Here is a 14646-nt window from a genome sequence, read left to right on the forward strand (position 1 = left end):
GCTTGCCTGGCTACTGGGGAGAGCCAGAAGAAAGCAAGCCCAGACACTCTCTTGCTTTGGAATTGTGTGGCTATGGACAGGACAGGAAGAGAGCCTGGTTGGAGGCCTGGGCCTGGCCAGTGCTAAGCAAGCAAATGTGCGCTACTCCTGGCTTCTGTTCCCGGGAAGCTGGACTTGCTCAGTAAAGTAGTTGTTGAACCCTCCTTACAGATTAGCGCTGCAAGTGCACGGGCTTGTTGTCTTTGAGGGTTCGAGACCATGACTCTTAAGTGCTCTGTGGGAGCATCCTTCCTCACTTCTTTTGTTTAATTCTGCTGTTGTCTTCAGAGCTTCCAAGCCATTTCTCTGTCTCCTAGGCTCAGCTCATCTACTGCCAACCTCCCCCCCCCCCCCCGCCCCCGCCACTTCCCTCTAAGTTTTGGTAATACCAGGTCTGTATATAACTCTAGCTTCTCTACTGAGCCCCAGCCAGCTCTCCCCTTTGTTTCTTAAACATAACTTGTGGAAAATAAGCCTCCCATTGAACTCTTCCTCTGCACTGAAATATTTTAAAGGTGTATTTACCTATGTATGTGTGCGCCTGTGGTAAACAGGCGTCAGGTGCCCGGGAGGTCCTAGGACAACTCGCAGAAGTCAGTTCTCTCCTTCCACGTGTGCATCCTGGGGACCACACTCAGGGCTCCCATCTTCACCAGCTGGGCACTCTCATTTGTGTGCGGTGATGTGCTAGCGCACATCATACACACATGTGCAGAGGGCAGAGGACAACTTTTGTTGAAATCGAGTTTTCCCTTCAGGCTCCAGGGATCGCGCTCAGGTCCTGCACCTGCTGAGCCATCTTGCCAGTCTGAAGTAGGTTCTTTTTGTGTACCCCAGGCTGACTTTGAACGTTTGTTCTTCTCCTCAGGCTCCCGAGTGTTGGGATTGCAAGCCTGCACTATTACCCCTGGTGTGGGAGGCATTATTAAACCGCAGTAGCTAGGAAGAACTTTTAACTCTATGCAGAAATGACTTGGAATCACAGACAGTATTTCCCACTAAACCCAAACCAAATGGGCAACAGTTCCTCTTATCCAGGAAAGATAACTGCCTCAGTGGATTCTGAATCTATAGATAAACAGAATCAGTTTATTGTTGTGCTCTTGTTAAAGTGATTTAAAACTCAGACATTATTTATTTCTATAATTTTGAATTTTTTGTTTTGGGGCCACAGTTGAGGGTGGGTAATTAGAATCACAGAATGTGAAACCACAAATAGGAAGAAACCACTGTGTCTCTGAGTCAACTTATCTAGTATCGCTGGTAGAGGGGGAGGGTGAAGGAGCCAGTAGAGGAGGGGAAGAGACCTCCATCTTAGCTGCTTGTGGTTGTCGTATCTTTGTTTTGTTAAGTTGTACAAAGGCTCTGTGTGTGCAGATTGCTGCCAGGGCTCCTGTGTGGGTGAAAGGCTACCCCTAACAATGAACCTAACAGTTCATCCTACTGTGAACATTCCACTTCTCATCTTGGTTACCCTCAGTATTCCTCCCTTGAGTCAGCCTCTGTGTGTGACCCGAGGAGCTGGTGACCCATGCCTGTTCCCAGGGCCTGTCCTACATGGACGGTCCATCTTAAGGTCCAGTTGAAATTCTGAATAATCTTAGATAATAGTACCACTGTTAGTCAGTATCTCAAGTTCTTGATCCATTATGGGGGAGGCAGTTACCCTGGGCATTTGCCAAAGTATATAAATAGCTTTGTGCTCATGGGAAAGTGTGTTTATATTTCAGATGCCTAACTCATACATGAACTGTTCTGTAAACTGGGAGATGTCAGTATGAGTTACAGAGATTCAGAAGGGAAGGAAACCAGCCCAGGCTCTCTTAGTTCCCATTCGATTGCTTTGTTTGTAACTGTATTATCTCACTCAGTCAAAGTTTCTCATCCACGTTAGTTAGTAGGAAACTTAGCATGGTAAGTAAGTGTGCTAGGATAGGTCGGCTGCAGCTTCACCTGTCTCCACTCCCACATTGAAAAGGAGCTCGTGAAACTCAAATGTGGGTCATCGTCAGCACCATTCTTATTTCCTAAAGGTCATTGTTTTTTCTTGCGCATCTGACTCTCCAGCAAGAACAGGATCCTTCTGCACACGTTTATTGGGAGAGCTTGATTGTAGAGGTGAAGAGACCCTAAGCCCAGAACTGGTGCTGCTTATATAGGCCTAGGAGAGGCGTGTCTCACACCCGGATTGGTTGTGCATTCTACCTCATTTGCATGTTCCTCATCTGATTGGTTATTCTCTCTCAGTACCTCACAAAACCTCATTATCATACCTCATTTGCATGTCTCACATCTGATTGGTTAACTCTCTTAGTACTTTGCAGAGCCTCATTATCATGCCCGGGCCAGGCAGTGTTTTGGCGAAAAACTTTACTGCATAAGTATGCATTGGTTGTTTGCCCAAACTTATGCATGGTGGCCAGCAGTAGCTTGCGCCACCCTGCAACGGCACATGTGGCTTCCCACGGTTTTTACCTGTAGAAAACATAGCCAGACTTCATCGTTTTTATTGGGATCTACTAGGAGTATTTTAATCTCGTGGGGAGCCAGGAAAGCCTATTACACCTGGGTTAGAAAGCACGACATGAGTCAGTGCCGAGATCTGGACTTTTGCAGCCCAGGTTTCTTCAGGCCAAGACAGAACAGAAACTTGATAGTAAATTCCTCCTTCTGGTTCCCCCGTGGTTGTGTGTGTGTGTGCACGTGTGCACGTGAGTTGTGTCTGTGAATGTATGCCACATGTGTGAGAGCACTTGTGGAAGCCAGAAGTCTGATCTCCTTGAAGTAGAGTTGTGGCAATTGAAAGCCACCTGACGTGGGTGCTGGGAACTGAACTCAGGTCCTCTGGAAGAGCAGCAAGTGTTCTTATCTGCTGAGCCATCTCTCCAAAGAAGCCACTGTTAAATCAGCACATTATTGGCTTATTCAGACATTCGGCAGAAATGACAGAGCGAATTAGGATTTTAGAGTTTAAGAAAGCAGGTATGATAGCACATACCTGTAACCAACCACTCTGGAGGCTGAGATAAGAGGGCCAGGACTTCAAGACCACCCTCAGCTCCATAGCACGGCTGAGGCCAGTGGGGGCTGCCTAATGCTCTGTCAACAGCACAGAAGAATGCATAGCATTGTAGTCATTATTCCTATTCCCCAGTGCTTTCTAGGTCTGCCATTAGATCAAGCCACAGAATTTTCAGAGTAAGCTGTGGTCTGTGAAGTGAGGGGCCATGTGTTAAAGACCTGGGCAATCTTGAATTACAATGTTCATGGGCTTTTTCCTATAGAAGCCAGTGGTTCTCCGCCTGTGGGTTGTAACCCCTTTGGCAAACATCTGTCTTCAAAATATTTACATGATGATTTATAACAGTGGCAAAATTACAGTCATGAAATAGCAATGAAAACAGTTTTATGATTGGGAGTCTCCACAATATGAACTGTCTCAAAGGCTGCCGACCATTGATATCAAATAGCAAGCAGCACCCTTTTTTCTTTTTTTCTGACTTTGGTTGGGTTTGCATGTGGAGTGTGGTGATACAGCAAGGTAGGTAAGAAAATACTCCTGAGCAGCACTGGAGGACAGAGTGAGGGTGGGCGCCACAGCGCTCTTCCCATAGGTCTGCGAGGTACTTTATAGAATATAGCTTAGCCACAGAACATCAGCTTATTGCTGGCTTTAGACTTTATTTTGCCTGCTGTCCCTTTAGAGATTGGCTTTGTTTGGAAAAAGAATAGGCCCTACCTGACCCTACACAAAACTAAAGCTTGTGTGGTCAGAAAAGAGTCCTCCCTCAGTGTCTCAGCATTTCCTTGGTGCGCCTCCATCCCGTCTTGAGCCTGCTTCTCGGCTCTTTTGCACTTTGAGGGCTCCCTCAGGTGGCAGCGTTGGGAACTGACACTGGTTGCAGATCGTCACACTTTTGTGAGATAATTTTGCTGTTTTATTTAGGAAGTGAGGCTGCTTCTGATTAAGGGTTATGGGGAAGAGACAAGGTAACAGGAAGGAGGTCAGAGACATGTCTGTCAGTTGGAACCCGGGCAGCCATGATATTTGCTGTCCTTTTAATCCTGTCTGCTAACTGTGTCCTCCTTTATCTCCAGTCCTTGTGCAAAGCAGACATCCCTCCAGGCTGAGTACTGCCAGTGCTGGGGTGCTTCTAACAGTAGTGCCGCTGCTCTGTAGCTTCCATAGGAAATCGTCTCAAGCCACCAGAGAGGCAATTTCTTAAGCAGAGCCTTAGGACTGAAAAATCACTGCTGTTAGACAACAAAAACTTGGTAAAATGCCTGTCCTTTCTCTATCCTAATGTAGAGTGAAAGAAAAGTGTGATGTTACTTGAAGGAGAATTTGACTAATTTAGGTAATAATCAAAAAGTCAAGGTCAAGTATTTTATTGGTAAATTAATTGTTAAAAACCTGTATGATAGTTGTTTTGTTGTTTACATGGTTTGGTTTGAGAGAGTCTCACGGAATTTCCCAGGCTGATCTTGAGCTTACAATTCTCCTGCCTCAGCCTCCTGAGTGCTGGGATTCCAGGTGTGCACCAGCACCTCAGCTGTAGGACACTTCCTGTGTCTGTTCCCACTTGGCAATACTAACGCTATAGCATGGGTTGAAGTTTGGAGGACATGGAACATCTGCAGAGTGTCACCTCTTCTTCACTAGTGATAGCTTTGAGATGAAAACCACTTCTAGAAGTAACGTGATTTTCAAAGAGACTTTTTAAAATTATATTTAATGGTATTTCAAAGGGAACAGCTGACTTGGAAATTATAGTCATAACTCTTAACACACAACAGATGATAATAATCAGCCTCTGTGATTTGCGTGAGGGACAGGAAAGATGAAGTAGCTAAGATTACAGGCAGGGTGTGTGTTCTAAGGCTCAGTGCACTGGTTAGCAGTAGGTGGCAAAATTCTATACTGTCTCGTAGTGAAGATAGAGGGCCTATAACTAGTAGTTATGTAATGATAGTGGTGATAGACGGCAGGCACTCCCTCCACTTATCTCAGGAGTGTTTTCTGTGGGCGCTCAGGGAATTTTTATGAAATGGCCTCCATAATAGTTAATATAGTACCAGATACCAGACAACCATTATGTAATGTCCTTCCACCTCTACTGGGTACAATGTTCTAGATGTTTGACATCATGCAGCCCAGGTTCCCCACCCCCCATGTGTGTACACATGTATGTTCCATAGCACACGTATGGAGGCAGACAACACCTTTCAGGAGTTTGTTCTGCCCTCTAACCCCCACTACTGCGGGTGCCGATGGTTGATCTCAGGTGGTCAGACTTTCCTGTCAAGCCCTTTTACCCACTGAACCATCTTGCCTGCCTGATGCTGTGAGTTTTGACTACTGATTCGCTTTCAGATCTCAGACTCCTTTGGGAAATGGATGGTGGCTTTGTATCTTCCTCTTTGCCTATGCACACCTAGCCTTGCATTACATTTTCAGAGAGTCACAAATGTAGAAGATCAGGCTTTCTCCCTCCCTTCTTACCTCTGCCCCTCTCTATGGACTCCAGGCTAAGTCGTCTCTCCTCAGCCCAGGTCTCAAGTGGCAGGAGGCCACTGCGTAGCTGTGGTAAGAGCCTGGAGCCCAGGATGCTTGTGCTGACAGCACAGTCATCGGCTTATACAGGAAATCCTACCGAGGATGAGTCTGTCTGTGACAGTTGATGAGCTTAGCAAGACATGCCTGGACACAAGGTGCTCTTCTACCTCGGCAGGAATGTGGTCAGGAATGCGACTTCTGAGAGAACAGCATTAAGAAGTTTCCTCCTTACAGAGAAGTGCGCTAACTTTAGCCTAGAATAATTGATTGTGAAGCAGAGGTTACAAAGCACCATCTAAGCTACCTGCAGAAGTAAATTGTTTGTCTGTGAGTGTTTTGTGTTTCAGTTAAGAGTGTGCTAAAGGTTTCATTTTAACTCTGCAGCTTCTTGGTGAACTCTGTAATTCAGCCTTGGGAAGGAGGATGGCTTTAGTTGCTTTGGGGACTGTTTGTCACTAAGGAAGTTTCATCTTTAGAAGCCCTGTTCACCGGGTGTGCTGCCCAGTGTCTCACCGCTGTGCTTTCTCTTCTGTTGCAGTGCGTTAATCTTGGGGGCGTCAGGTGGAGTTGGTACTTTTGCGATACAGGTAAAAGGATTTCTTAATCTTGTGATTAGGAAGACTTTTGTTTATATGAATTTATAAATTCATGTTATAAATTACTTTCCTCAAAAGCTGAGTCTAGTGTACTAGTTAGTTTTGTTAACACCAACTATAGTTACCTGGAAGAGGGAATGTCTGTCAAATGGGCTCATGAGCATGTTCATGGGGCATTTTCATGACTAATGTTCAATGTGGGAGGGGCCAGTCCACTGTGGATGGTGCCACCCCAGGTCAGGTGCTCCTGAGTTGTATAAGAAAGCAGGCTGAACAGGCCATGGAAACCAGCCAGTGAACAGCATTCCTCCATGGCCTCTGCTTCAGTTCCTGCCCCGACTTCCGCTCTAATGGACTGTAGTCTGTGAGCTGAGATACTGTACTCCCCAGATTGTGTCTGGTCATTTTAACCCAGTTATAGAGCTAGGGCATCCAGGAAATGCCTTCTGGTATGAGTGATCCGAGTGAGCGTGCCTAATAATTAAAGGGAACACTAGCCTCTCCAGTAGTTTAACATGGAACATTTAAAACAGTTAAAGAAGCACAAACAGTTGAGTGTGTGGAGCAAGCCCTTTGGGAGGAAGACCGTGGTGCCTGTAGAGACTGGTTTGCAGTAAGCAGCATATACCAAAAGCTGTTGCTGCTTCTAGTCAGAATGTTACAGGCTTTTTGTAGAAATTAAGAAGCTGATTCTAAACTACATAGGGAAATGCAGTAGCCAGAAGATCAGTCAAAAAGCTAGTGTACATTCAAAATGATCTATGTATTCAATGTGTAAAGCCAATAAAAAGGTCAGCTACCTTTTCCCCATATGTGGCAAGTTTATTCTGAAATGAACATACAATTGCAAGCTAAATTTTTGAAAAGGAATAAAATTAGTTCCAAATTTCCAAATCTTAATCTTACTATTAAGCTACAGTAATCAAAATAGTGGGATAGTGGCATAAGATGGGTCTCCCTCCCTCTCTCCCTCCCACCCTCCCTCCCTCCTTCCCTCCTTCTCTTTGTGTGTGTGTGTGTGTGTGTGTGTTTATAGAGGGAGGAAGGGAAAGAGAGAGGAAGTGGAAGTGAGAGAGCGAGCCAGTTAGCAAGAGCACATAATGGAAGAGAACTAACTAACCAACCAGAGACAGGTCTAACTATCTATCTCTCTATCTATCTATCTCTGTATCTACTCAGTTTTGCTGTTTCAAGTGTCTGTGTGAGAGTATGCCATGTGTACAGGTGTCTGAGAGGCCAGAAGAGGGAGGGCGTTCGGCCCTGGAGTTGGAGTGATAGTGATCATGAGCTTGGTAACTGCTGCAGGATTCTGTGGGAGAGCAGCCAGTGCTCTTAACTTACAAGCCATATCTCCAGCCCCGTCATCTGATTTTTAACAAAGAATGGCAAAATCATTACGTGAGAGACAGTGTCCTTCTAACAGATGATAAGACAGCTCGATGTCCACATACGAAAGAAACAAATTGGGCCCTCATGATACCCAAAATAATTCAAGGTGAATCAAAGATTAATGTAAGAGCACCAGCCATAAAACTCTTAGAAAAACAAGCTATAAATATTCATCACCTTAGATTTGGCAGCACACTCTAGATGTGACACTAAAAACATAAGTTGAACTTTACCAAGTTAAAAATCTTGATACATCAAAGGGCACTATCAAGGGATAAAAAGAGAAGCAGCCCACATGTTTTAGGTACTGTCTGTGCCTGTGACAGAAGAGATGAAGAAAGGATACGCTCTGGCTCACAGTCCCAGGATGCAGTCAGGGGAGTCACAGCAGCAGAGTCTTGGGGCAGCTGATCTTACACCTGCAGCCAGGAAGCGGAGGGCCATGGACTCTGGTGCTCAGCCAGCTCTTCTTTCTGTGCAGTCTGGCACCTCAGTCAGGAAGTGGGGCTGCCCATGGTAAGGTGGGTCTCGCCACCTCAGTTACCTGGTGTAGATAATCCCTCACAGGTGTGCCTAGGGGCTTGCCACCAGGGGATTTTAGATCCTGACAAGTTAGCAATCGGTATTAACCACCACACCGTGGAGAGTATTTATAAGTTAATAATCTGAAAAAGGTTTGAGCTCCATACGACATAAAGGACCCACACTTGAACACAAAAAGACATTACCACTTTTAAACCAGAAAAGATGCCACACATGGTGGTAAATGCTTGTAATCCCAGCACTTGGAAGGCTGAGGCAGGAGGATCTTTAGTTTGAGGCCAGCCAAGGCTACCTAAGTGAGATCCTGTGTTAAGGGAACAAAGCTCAGTGAAGCACATTGTGTGTACAGTTAATATACACCAATAATAAACGTGGGAAAGCTGGGCAGTGGTGGCGCATGCCTTTAATCCCAGCACTTGGGAGGCAGAGGCAGGTGGATCTCTGATTTCGAGGCCAGCTTGGTCTACAGAGTGAGTTCCAGGACAGCCAGGGCTACACAGAGAAACCCTGTCTCAAAAAAAAAAAAAAAAAAAAAAAAAAAAAAATCAAAGAAATGTGGGAAAAACTCAGAGTCTCAGAGTAGACTGTTGTTGAAAGAGCACGTGGAAATGGCCTGTGAGTTGTTCCTGGGACGCCACTGGGCATCCCTACGTTGGGGACATCATTCAAAACTACAATGAGACTGTTGAGCAGAGCAGGAAGATCCTCGAGCCCACGGATCTCCAGAGAAACCAGGAATGTGAAGCACACAGGATTGTCTTTCTAATGGGAAAGATGAAAAACCTGTTTTTCCACCCAGAAACCAGAGAACTGGAGGTGGTTAACAGCCCGGTGATCTGTTGGGCCAGGCCATATCAAGCTCCTAGAGCCAGGACCAGAGGTGGCTGGTAATCTAAGTGACCTTTACAGCCAGGCGGTCCCCCAGCTCCCACAACCAGGACCAGAGATACCTAATAGTCTAAGTGACCCTTACATTATCTGTATAGCCAGAGGCTGTCCCAAGCCCTCACAACCTGGACTAGAGGTGGCTAATAGCCTAAATGTTATCTTGGCTGTCTGTATGACCAGATCAGGCCAGACTCTTAGGCCCCTAAGCTAGTACAGCTGGTCTATCTCTAGAACCCATCTTCTTGGAAGAAATGGCACTAGCTTGAGTTGATTTTCAATGTAATTATACTTCCTTGTGTACCATGAATTACATTGCACCAGGAGTCTCGTTCCCAAATTATACAGGGCTGAAAAACACTGAGAATAAACTGTCTGGCATTAGACTCCTGCAGCTTGATCCAGGTTGACAAAGTCAGTCTGCACCAGGTTCATTCTTACCTCTACCCGTGGTTTGCTTTCCAGTGGGACTCCTGAAGGGACCCCCTTGGCATACCTACTAGGGTGGTTGTAATTAACTAAAATAATAACAGGTAACAAATGCTGGGGTGTAGAGAACCAAGCTGTGGTGGGCAGCTTCTGCTGCCACTACATACCCATTAAAGGTAAAGTTTAACTGGTCAGAGGTTTTACTTCATGGTTCTCTGTACCACTGTGCCACACCCCTAGTGCCTCTGGTTTTAGTTTTGAGTGATAGTCACTCATTTAAGTTGTAGTTAGGAGTAAGAACACAAGAAGTAGTTGGCTTCCTTGGGCCCTTCACAAATGGCCTACACTCACAATAGACACATGCACATAGATTTAGAAAATCTTAAAAGTTTTCTGTTGTGAAATATAACTCAAAAAAAGTCCAAGTGATATAAATATATATAGTCCAACAATTACCACAAAGCAAACATGACAGGCATGAGCCGTATTCTAATTAGTAGATATTCTGGAGAAGGGCTCTAGGGATTGGACTCTGGAAAATGCGGAGCGCCACCCCCCAGCGCAGTCAGTCCCCAGCCCCAGTCTCCTATTTGATTGTGATTATCAGTGAGAACTCAAGTGTCTACACATATGAATTCATGAAACATCTCTTGTGGTGTCACTTCTCGATGGAAGAATGCAGAGCCTCTTAGAGAAATGGGAGGTTAGAGAGGGCCCACAGTGTGAATGAGCCTTAGTTTCAGTAAACACTGGGGACACTATCATAACCATCAGATCAGTGTCAGATTTGGGAGCCATCTTAAAGACTGCCAAAGATGTGACAGTTTCAGTTTCTGAAAAGATAATTATGGTAGCTTGAGTCAATAGAAAGATGTTTAAATTCATGAGTTTATGTTGATTTTTTGGGGAGGGGAGTGGTTAATTTTGGAACATTATGAGGAACAAATTATAAATTGATAAAGGGAAATAACTAAATATGTTGCCATCCCATCAGTGCCACTTTTATATGACATGTATGACTGAGTAAACCGTATCATATTTGAAGGGAGGCATTTCTTTATTAACTACAGCCATTACATGAAAAGGGGTGGCATTTGAACATCACTCCTTGGCACCCCTGGTGTACAGGCTTAAGTCCTGAGCTCTGGCAGCTTGCTAGCTTTGTCAGGTACCATGTGGGGATTTCTGTAGAGACTGAAATCCGTTCTTGTCCAGTCTTCAGAATGCAGCAGACACAGCACCATGAGAACTGTCCTCTGTGCAATGATAAGTGAACAAAGGGATAGAACGGTACCATGTGATTTAGAAGAGCCCCCCTTCCCCCCATTTTAACAATGAGCACAACCAAATTATGCCTCAGGAATGTATATTTGGATGACATTTTTTAAATACTAGGAATTGATTACTGTAAAAAATCAAGATAAAGGTGACCCAAAAAGGAGATATTTGGGAGAGGGGTGTGTGCTGAGATAGGATACAGGAAAAACCTTTGGCTCCCTGTGTTCTGTTTCTTTGTCCGATTTTATCTGCCTTCTAAGAACTTTCTGTATTCAGACTTCATTTTACATGAAAACTTCCTCACTAACCTTCTTAGTAAAGATAACTAGCTAGTACAGTGAATTAGAGATAACTAGCTAGTACAGTGAATTAGAGATAACTAGCTAGTACAGTGAATTAGAGATAACTAGCTAGTACAGTGAATTAGAGATAACTAGCTAGTACAGTGAATTAGGAAAAGCTGGATGTTAAGGGGCAAAGGGTTGACCTGTTGTATCACGTGATAAATGAAGTCTTCCTGAGGACTTAATGCTGTTTAAAGAGAACGGGGGCTGGAGGGCTGGCTGCTCTTCATAGACTGGGGATTGCTTCTCTAAACCCTCATGGCAGCTCCCAGTTGTCTGTAACTCCAGTCTCAGGGTCTAATGCCCCTCCTGGCCTGTGTGGGCACCAGGCATGGATAGGATACACATGTGGCAAACATTCATATGCATAAAACAAATATAAATTAATCCTTAAAGAAGAAGCTATACTATCCACAGGTCTTAGTACATCCCCCTTTTCTCAGCAATGTCTTGCGTAGGTTTTGGGGGAAGAGTGGCCTCAGTGAGCTTTTCTAGATTCACATCTCCCATGTTTGACTCAGGACTTGCTGTTGAAAGCAGCAGATCCCTTTATTCAAGAGGCCCTGTCTGCAACCCACAAATATAAAGATTCTATGTCACAGTTCCTCAGTTTCCTCAGATTTTAAGCTTATATGAATCCTTGAGAGAGATTTTTGTTGTTGTTGACTTGAGGTAGGATCTCATGCATCGTAGGCTGACCCTGAACGTTCTGTATAGTTAAGGATAACCTTGGATTTCTGATCCTTTGGCACTATGCCCCAAAGTATTGGGATGGCATGTGTATGTCGCCATACTTAAATGGATCCATAACTATTAATTTCAAAATTTCTTGATAAATTTCAAGCATCTTGCCTGCTAGTGGACTGAAAATAAATCGTTAGCTCTGTGAAGCTGATATTACAGAAAAAAAGTATATCAGGTTTGTAGGGCAGTTTCAGATATTTAAAGCTGAATAACATTAGAATTGTGTATTCTTTTATTTAAGTCTATCTTTAAATATGCTATGTGCATTTTAAAACAGAGAGACCATTTATCTAGACCTTCTTACTCTAAGGGAGAGGACCCAATTCATGTTCTAAAGCTAAAATGTCTGTATTTTCTTAATCATCTAGCATCTGGTAGCTGGTGACTGTGTGTTTGTGGCTGTGCATCTGCATGTGCGTGCACGTGGAGGCCAGGCTTGACGCTGTGTCTCTTCCATCACTCACCATTTGTACTTTGAGGCAGGGTCTAGTACTTGAACCTGGAGCTCATTGATTTTGCTATGTTAGCCGGCTGGGAAGCTCCAGGGCGATTCCCATCTCTGCCTCCCCAGCACTGCGTCTGCGGACTTTGTCCATGCCTGACCTTTTACGTGGGAGCTGGGATCTGAACTCAGGTCCTCGTGCTTGTCTCACAGGCACTTTGCCAGTCTGGTTGTCATCCCAGCCCCAGATGCGCTGTCTGAGTCCACACATTTGGTTATGCAAATGAAGAGGAGCTGCATCTTTGTATTCTGGGTGCTTGTCAGATAGTCACTTCCTGAGGCTGTGTGACAGACAGTGTTTGCTTTCTCCTTTCTCTGTCGTTTGCCCTTTGTCATTGAAGGTGGCGCACGTCTTTAATCCCAGCACTCGGGAGGCAGAGGCAGGCGGATTTCTGAGTTCGAGGCCAGCCTGGTCTACAAAGTGAGTTCCAGGACAGCCAGGGCTACACAGAGAAACCCTGTCTCGAAAAACCAAAAAAAAAAAAAAAAAAAAAGAAGGTGCTAAGGTTGAAGCTTGTAACTCTCCTGTCTTTTCTGATCCTGGTGAAGCACTGCATAAACTGCAAGACAGCAAGGTTGTCTTACCTGTGGAAGATGAGATCTAGTGGGATTTTCTTGACAACATTTGTACCGTATCGGATAGGTAGCGTCCTGCAGTTCTTGTTAAGAGGGGAACTTAAAAGTTCTCTAGAGATTACACTCAGAAGTGTACACCTGGGCCCAGTGCTTTCTTTTAAAAATGCAATGTTTTCTCTTTCCCCTCTTCTCCCCCTCTCCTTGGCAGGTAATGAAAGCATGGGGGGCTCATGTGACAGCCGTTTGCTCGAAAGATGCCAGTGAACTTGTGCGGAAGCTTGGAGCAGATGAAGTCATTGATTACACATTGGGAAGTGTGGAAGAGCAATTGAAATCTCTAAAACTGTGAGTAGTAGAGCAATGTTCCTGTGGGGAAGGAGGCACTGTACAGTTGAGTGTGCAGGTCTGAGGGCGGTTGGTGGCTTCTGGTCACGCTGCAGTCTTCTAGAAGAGTCAAAAGATTCTTGTCCTTTGGATTCATTCCACATAGTATGTACTTTGGAAGTTACTTTTTATCCGTGGTCTGATGGATGATAAACCAGTTTTTGTTGCTGGCTTATCAGAAGTCTGAAGGCAGTATTGGGAAGTGTGGGTCCTTCTGTGGCGTCATTACAGGAAGAACAGAAAGGAGGACATAACCACATAATTATTACTAAACAGTCCCAGTGTTTCGGCTCAGTAAGGACAGAGGAAAAAAACAGTGTAAGAATAAACGCTGGCAGGGAGCAGTGTGGTGCATGCCAAATGCCAGGAAGCCAGCCTGTGGTTTGGCCTAAGGTAACAGATAGGATGGACCTGGGAAATCTCTCAAGCCCTGTTGCTTTTGACTGTGGTCTGTCTGAAGGTACAGCTCACAAGTATTTGGCTACAATTTCAGAGTTTCTTCTTTCTTTTCTAAAGTCCATTTTCAGAAGCCATACTGATTAGAAGTATAATTTTGAAGGTTAGAAACAAAACAGGTTGCTCCTCTGCAGTGCTCCTCTCTGCAGTGCCTGGGGCAGCCAGCTAACACCTTGTGTGTTCTGTCCTTATGGAGCTTCAGTTGTTGCCAGGCACTGTTGTAGACACTGGACACTGGTGAGCCAGGCATACCTCCTCCCTCACAGAGCATACGCTCCATTTGGAGGGGTTTTTAGTAGCTAGTGCTTGCCTTATTCAGGGTCACTGTGAAGAAACACCATGAGCAAAGAGGCTTGGGAACAAAAGGACTTATTTGGCTTACACTACATCACTGTTTTTCATGGAAGTTAAGTCAGGATGGGAACTCCAACTGGGCAGGAACCTGGAGGCAGAGGCTTTGGAGGGGTGTGCTTATGGGCAGTCACTAATAAGAAAATGCCCCCAGGCCCGCCTATAGCCCAATCCTATGTAGGGATTTTCTCAGTTGAGCTTCCCTCTTCTCTGATTATTCTAGCTTGTGTAAAGTCGACATAAGACTAGCCAACACAACTGACTCCTTGTCAGCTTAAACATCACTGTCAAGCCTTTCCTTTCTTGTTTGTCCCCAAGACCACATTAATAAAGATATCACAATATAAAATGTTTTACAAACTATTGAAAAGTCTCAACCTTACAAATTCAAACACTTTGAAAGTTGTCTCTTTAAAAATACCTAGTCTCTTAAAATCTCAAGTTCATAAAATTCCAACCTGCCCCCTTTCCTTCCCGCCCAAGTTAAAGTCATCTGGGGTCCTTCAAGGGTCTTGGGTCACTTGTTTGGCTCCACCCTCTGCAGCACACACAAGCTTGCCTCTTCTAAGCTGG

The 14646-nt window shown here is 44.8% G+C and overlaps 1 protein-coding gene across 1 annotated transcript in view; it reads left to right on the forward strand.

Annotated features, from left to right (window-relative positions):
• Positions 1-14646, forward strand: part of Rtn4ip1 (reticulon 4 interacting protein 1) — a 48281-nt gene that overhangs the window by 14330 nt on the left and 19305 nt on the right. The window contains exons 5-6 of the mRNA XM_021174364.3: positions 6135-6183; positions 13091-13227. Of these exons, the coding sequence (XP_021030023.1) occupies positions 6135-6183; positions 13091-13227 (186 nt within the window). The remainder of the gene's footprint in view (positions 1-6134; positions 6184-13090; positions 13228-14646) is intronic.

This window comes from Mus caroli, unplaced genomic scaffold, assembly GCF_978045245.1.
Source record: "Mus caroli unplaced genomic scaffold, Mus_caroli_1 scaffold_9, whole genome shotgun sequence".
In the NCBI taxonomy this organism is placed as follows: domain Eukaryota; kingdom Metazoa; phylum Chordata; class Mammalia; order Rodentia; family Muridae; genus Mus; species Mus caroli.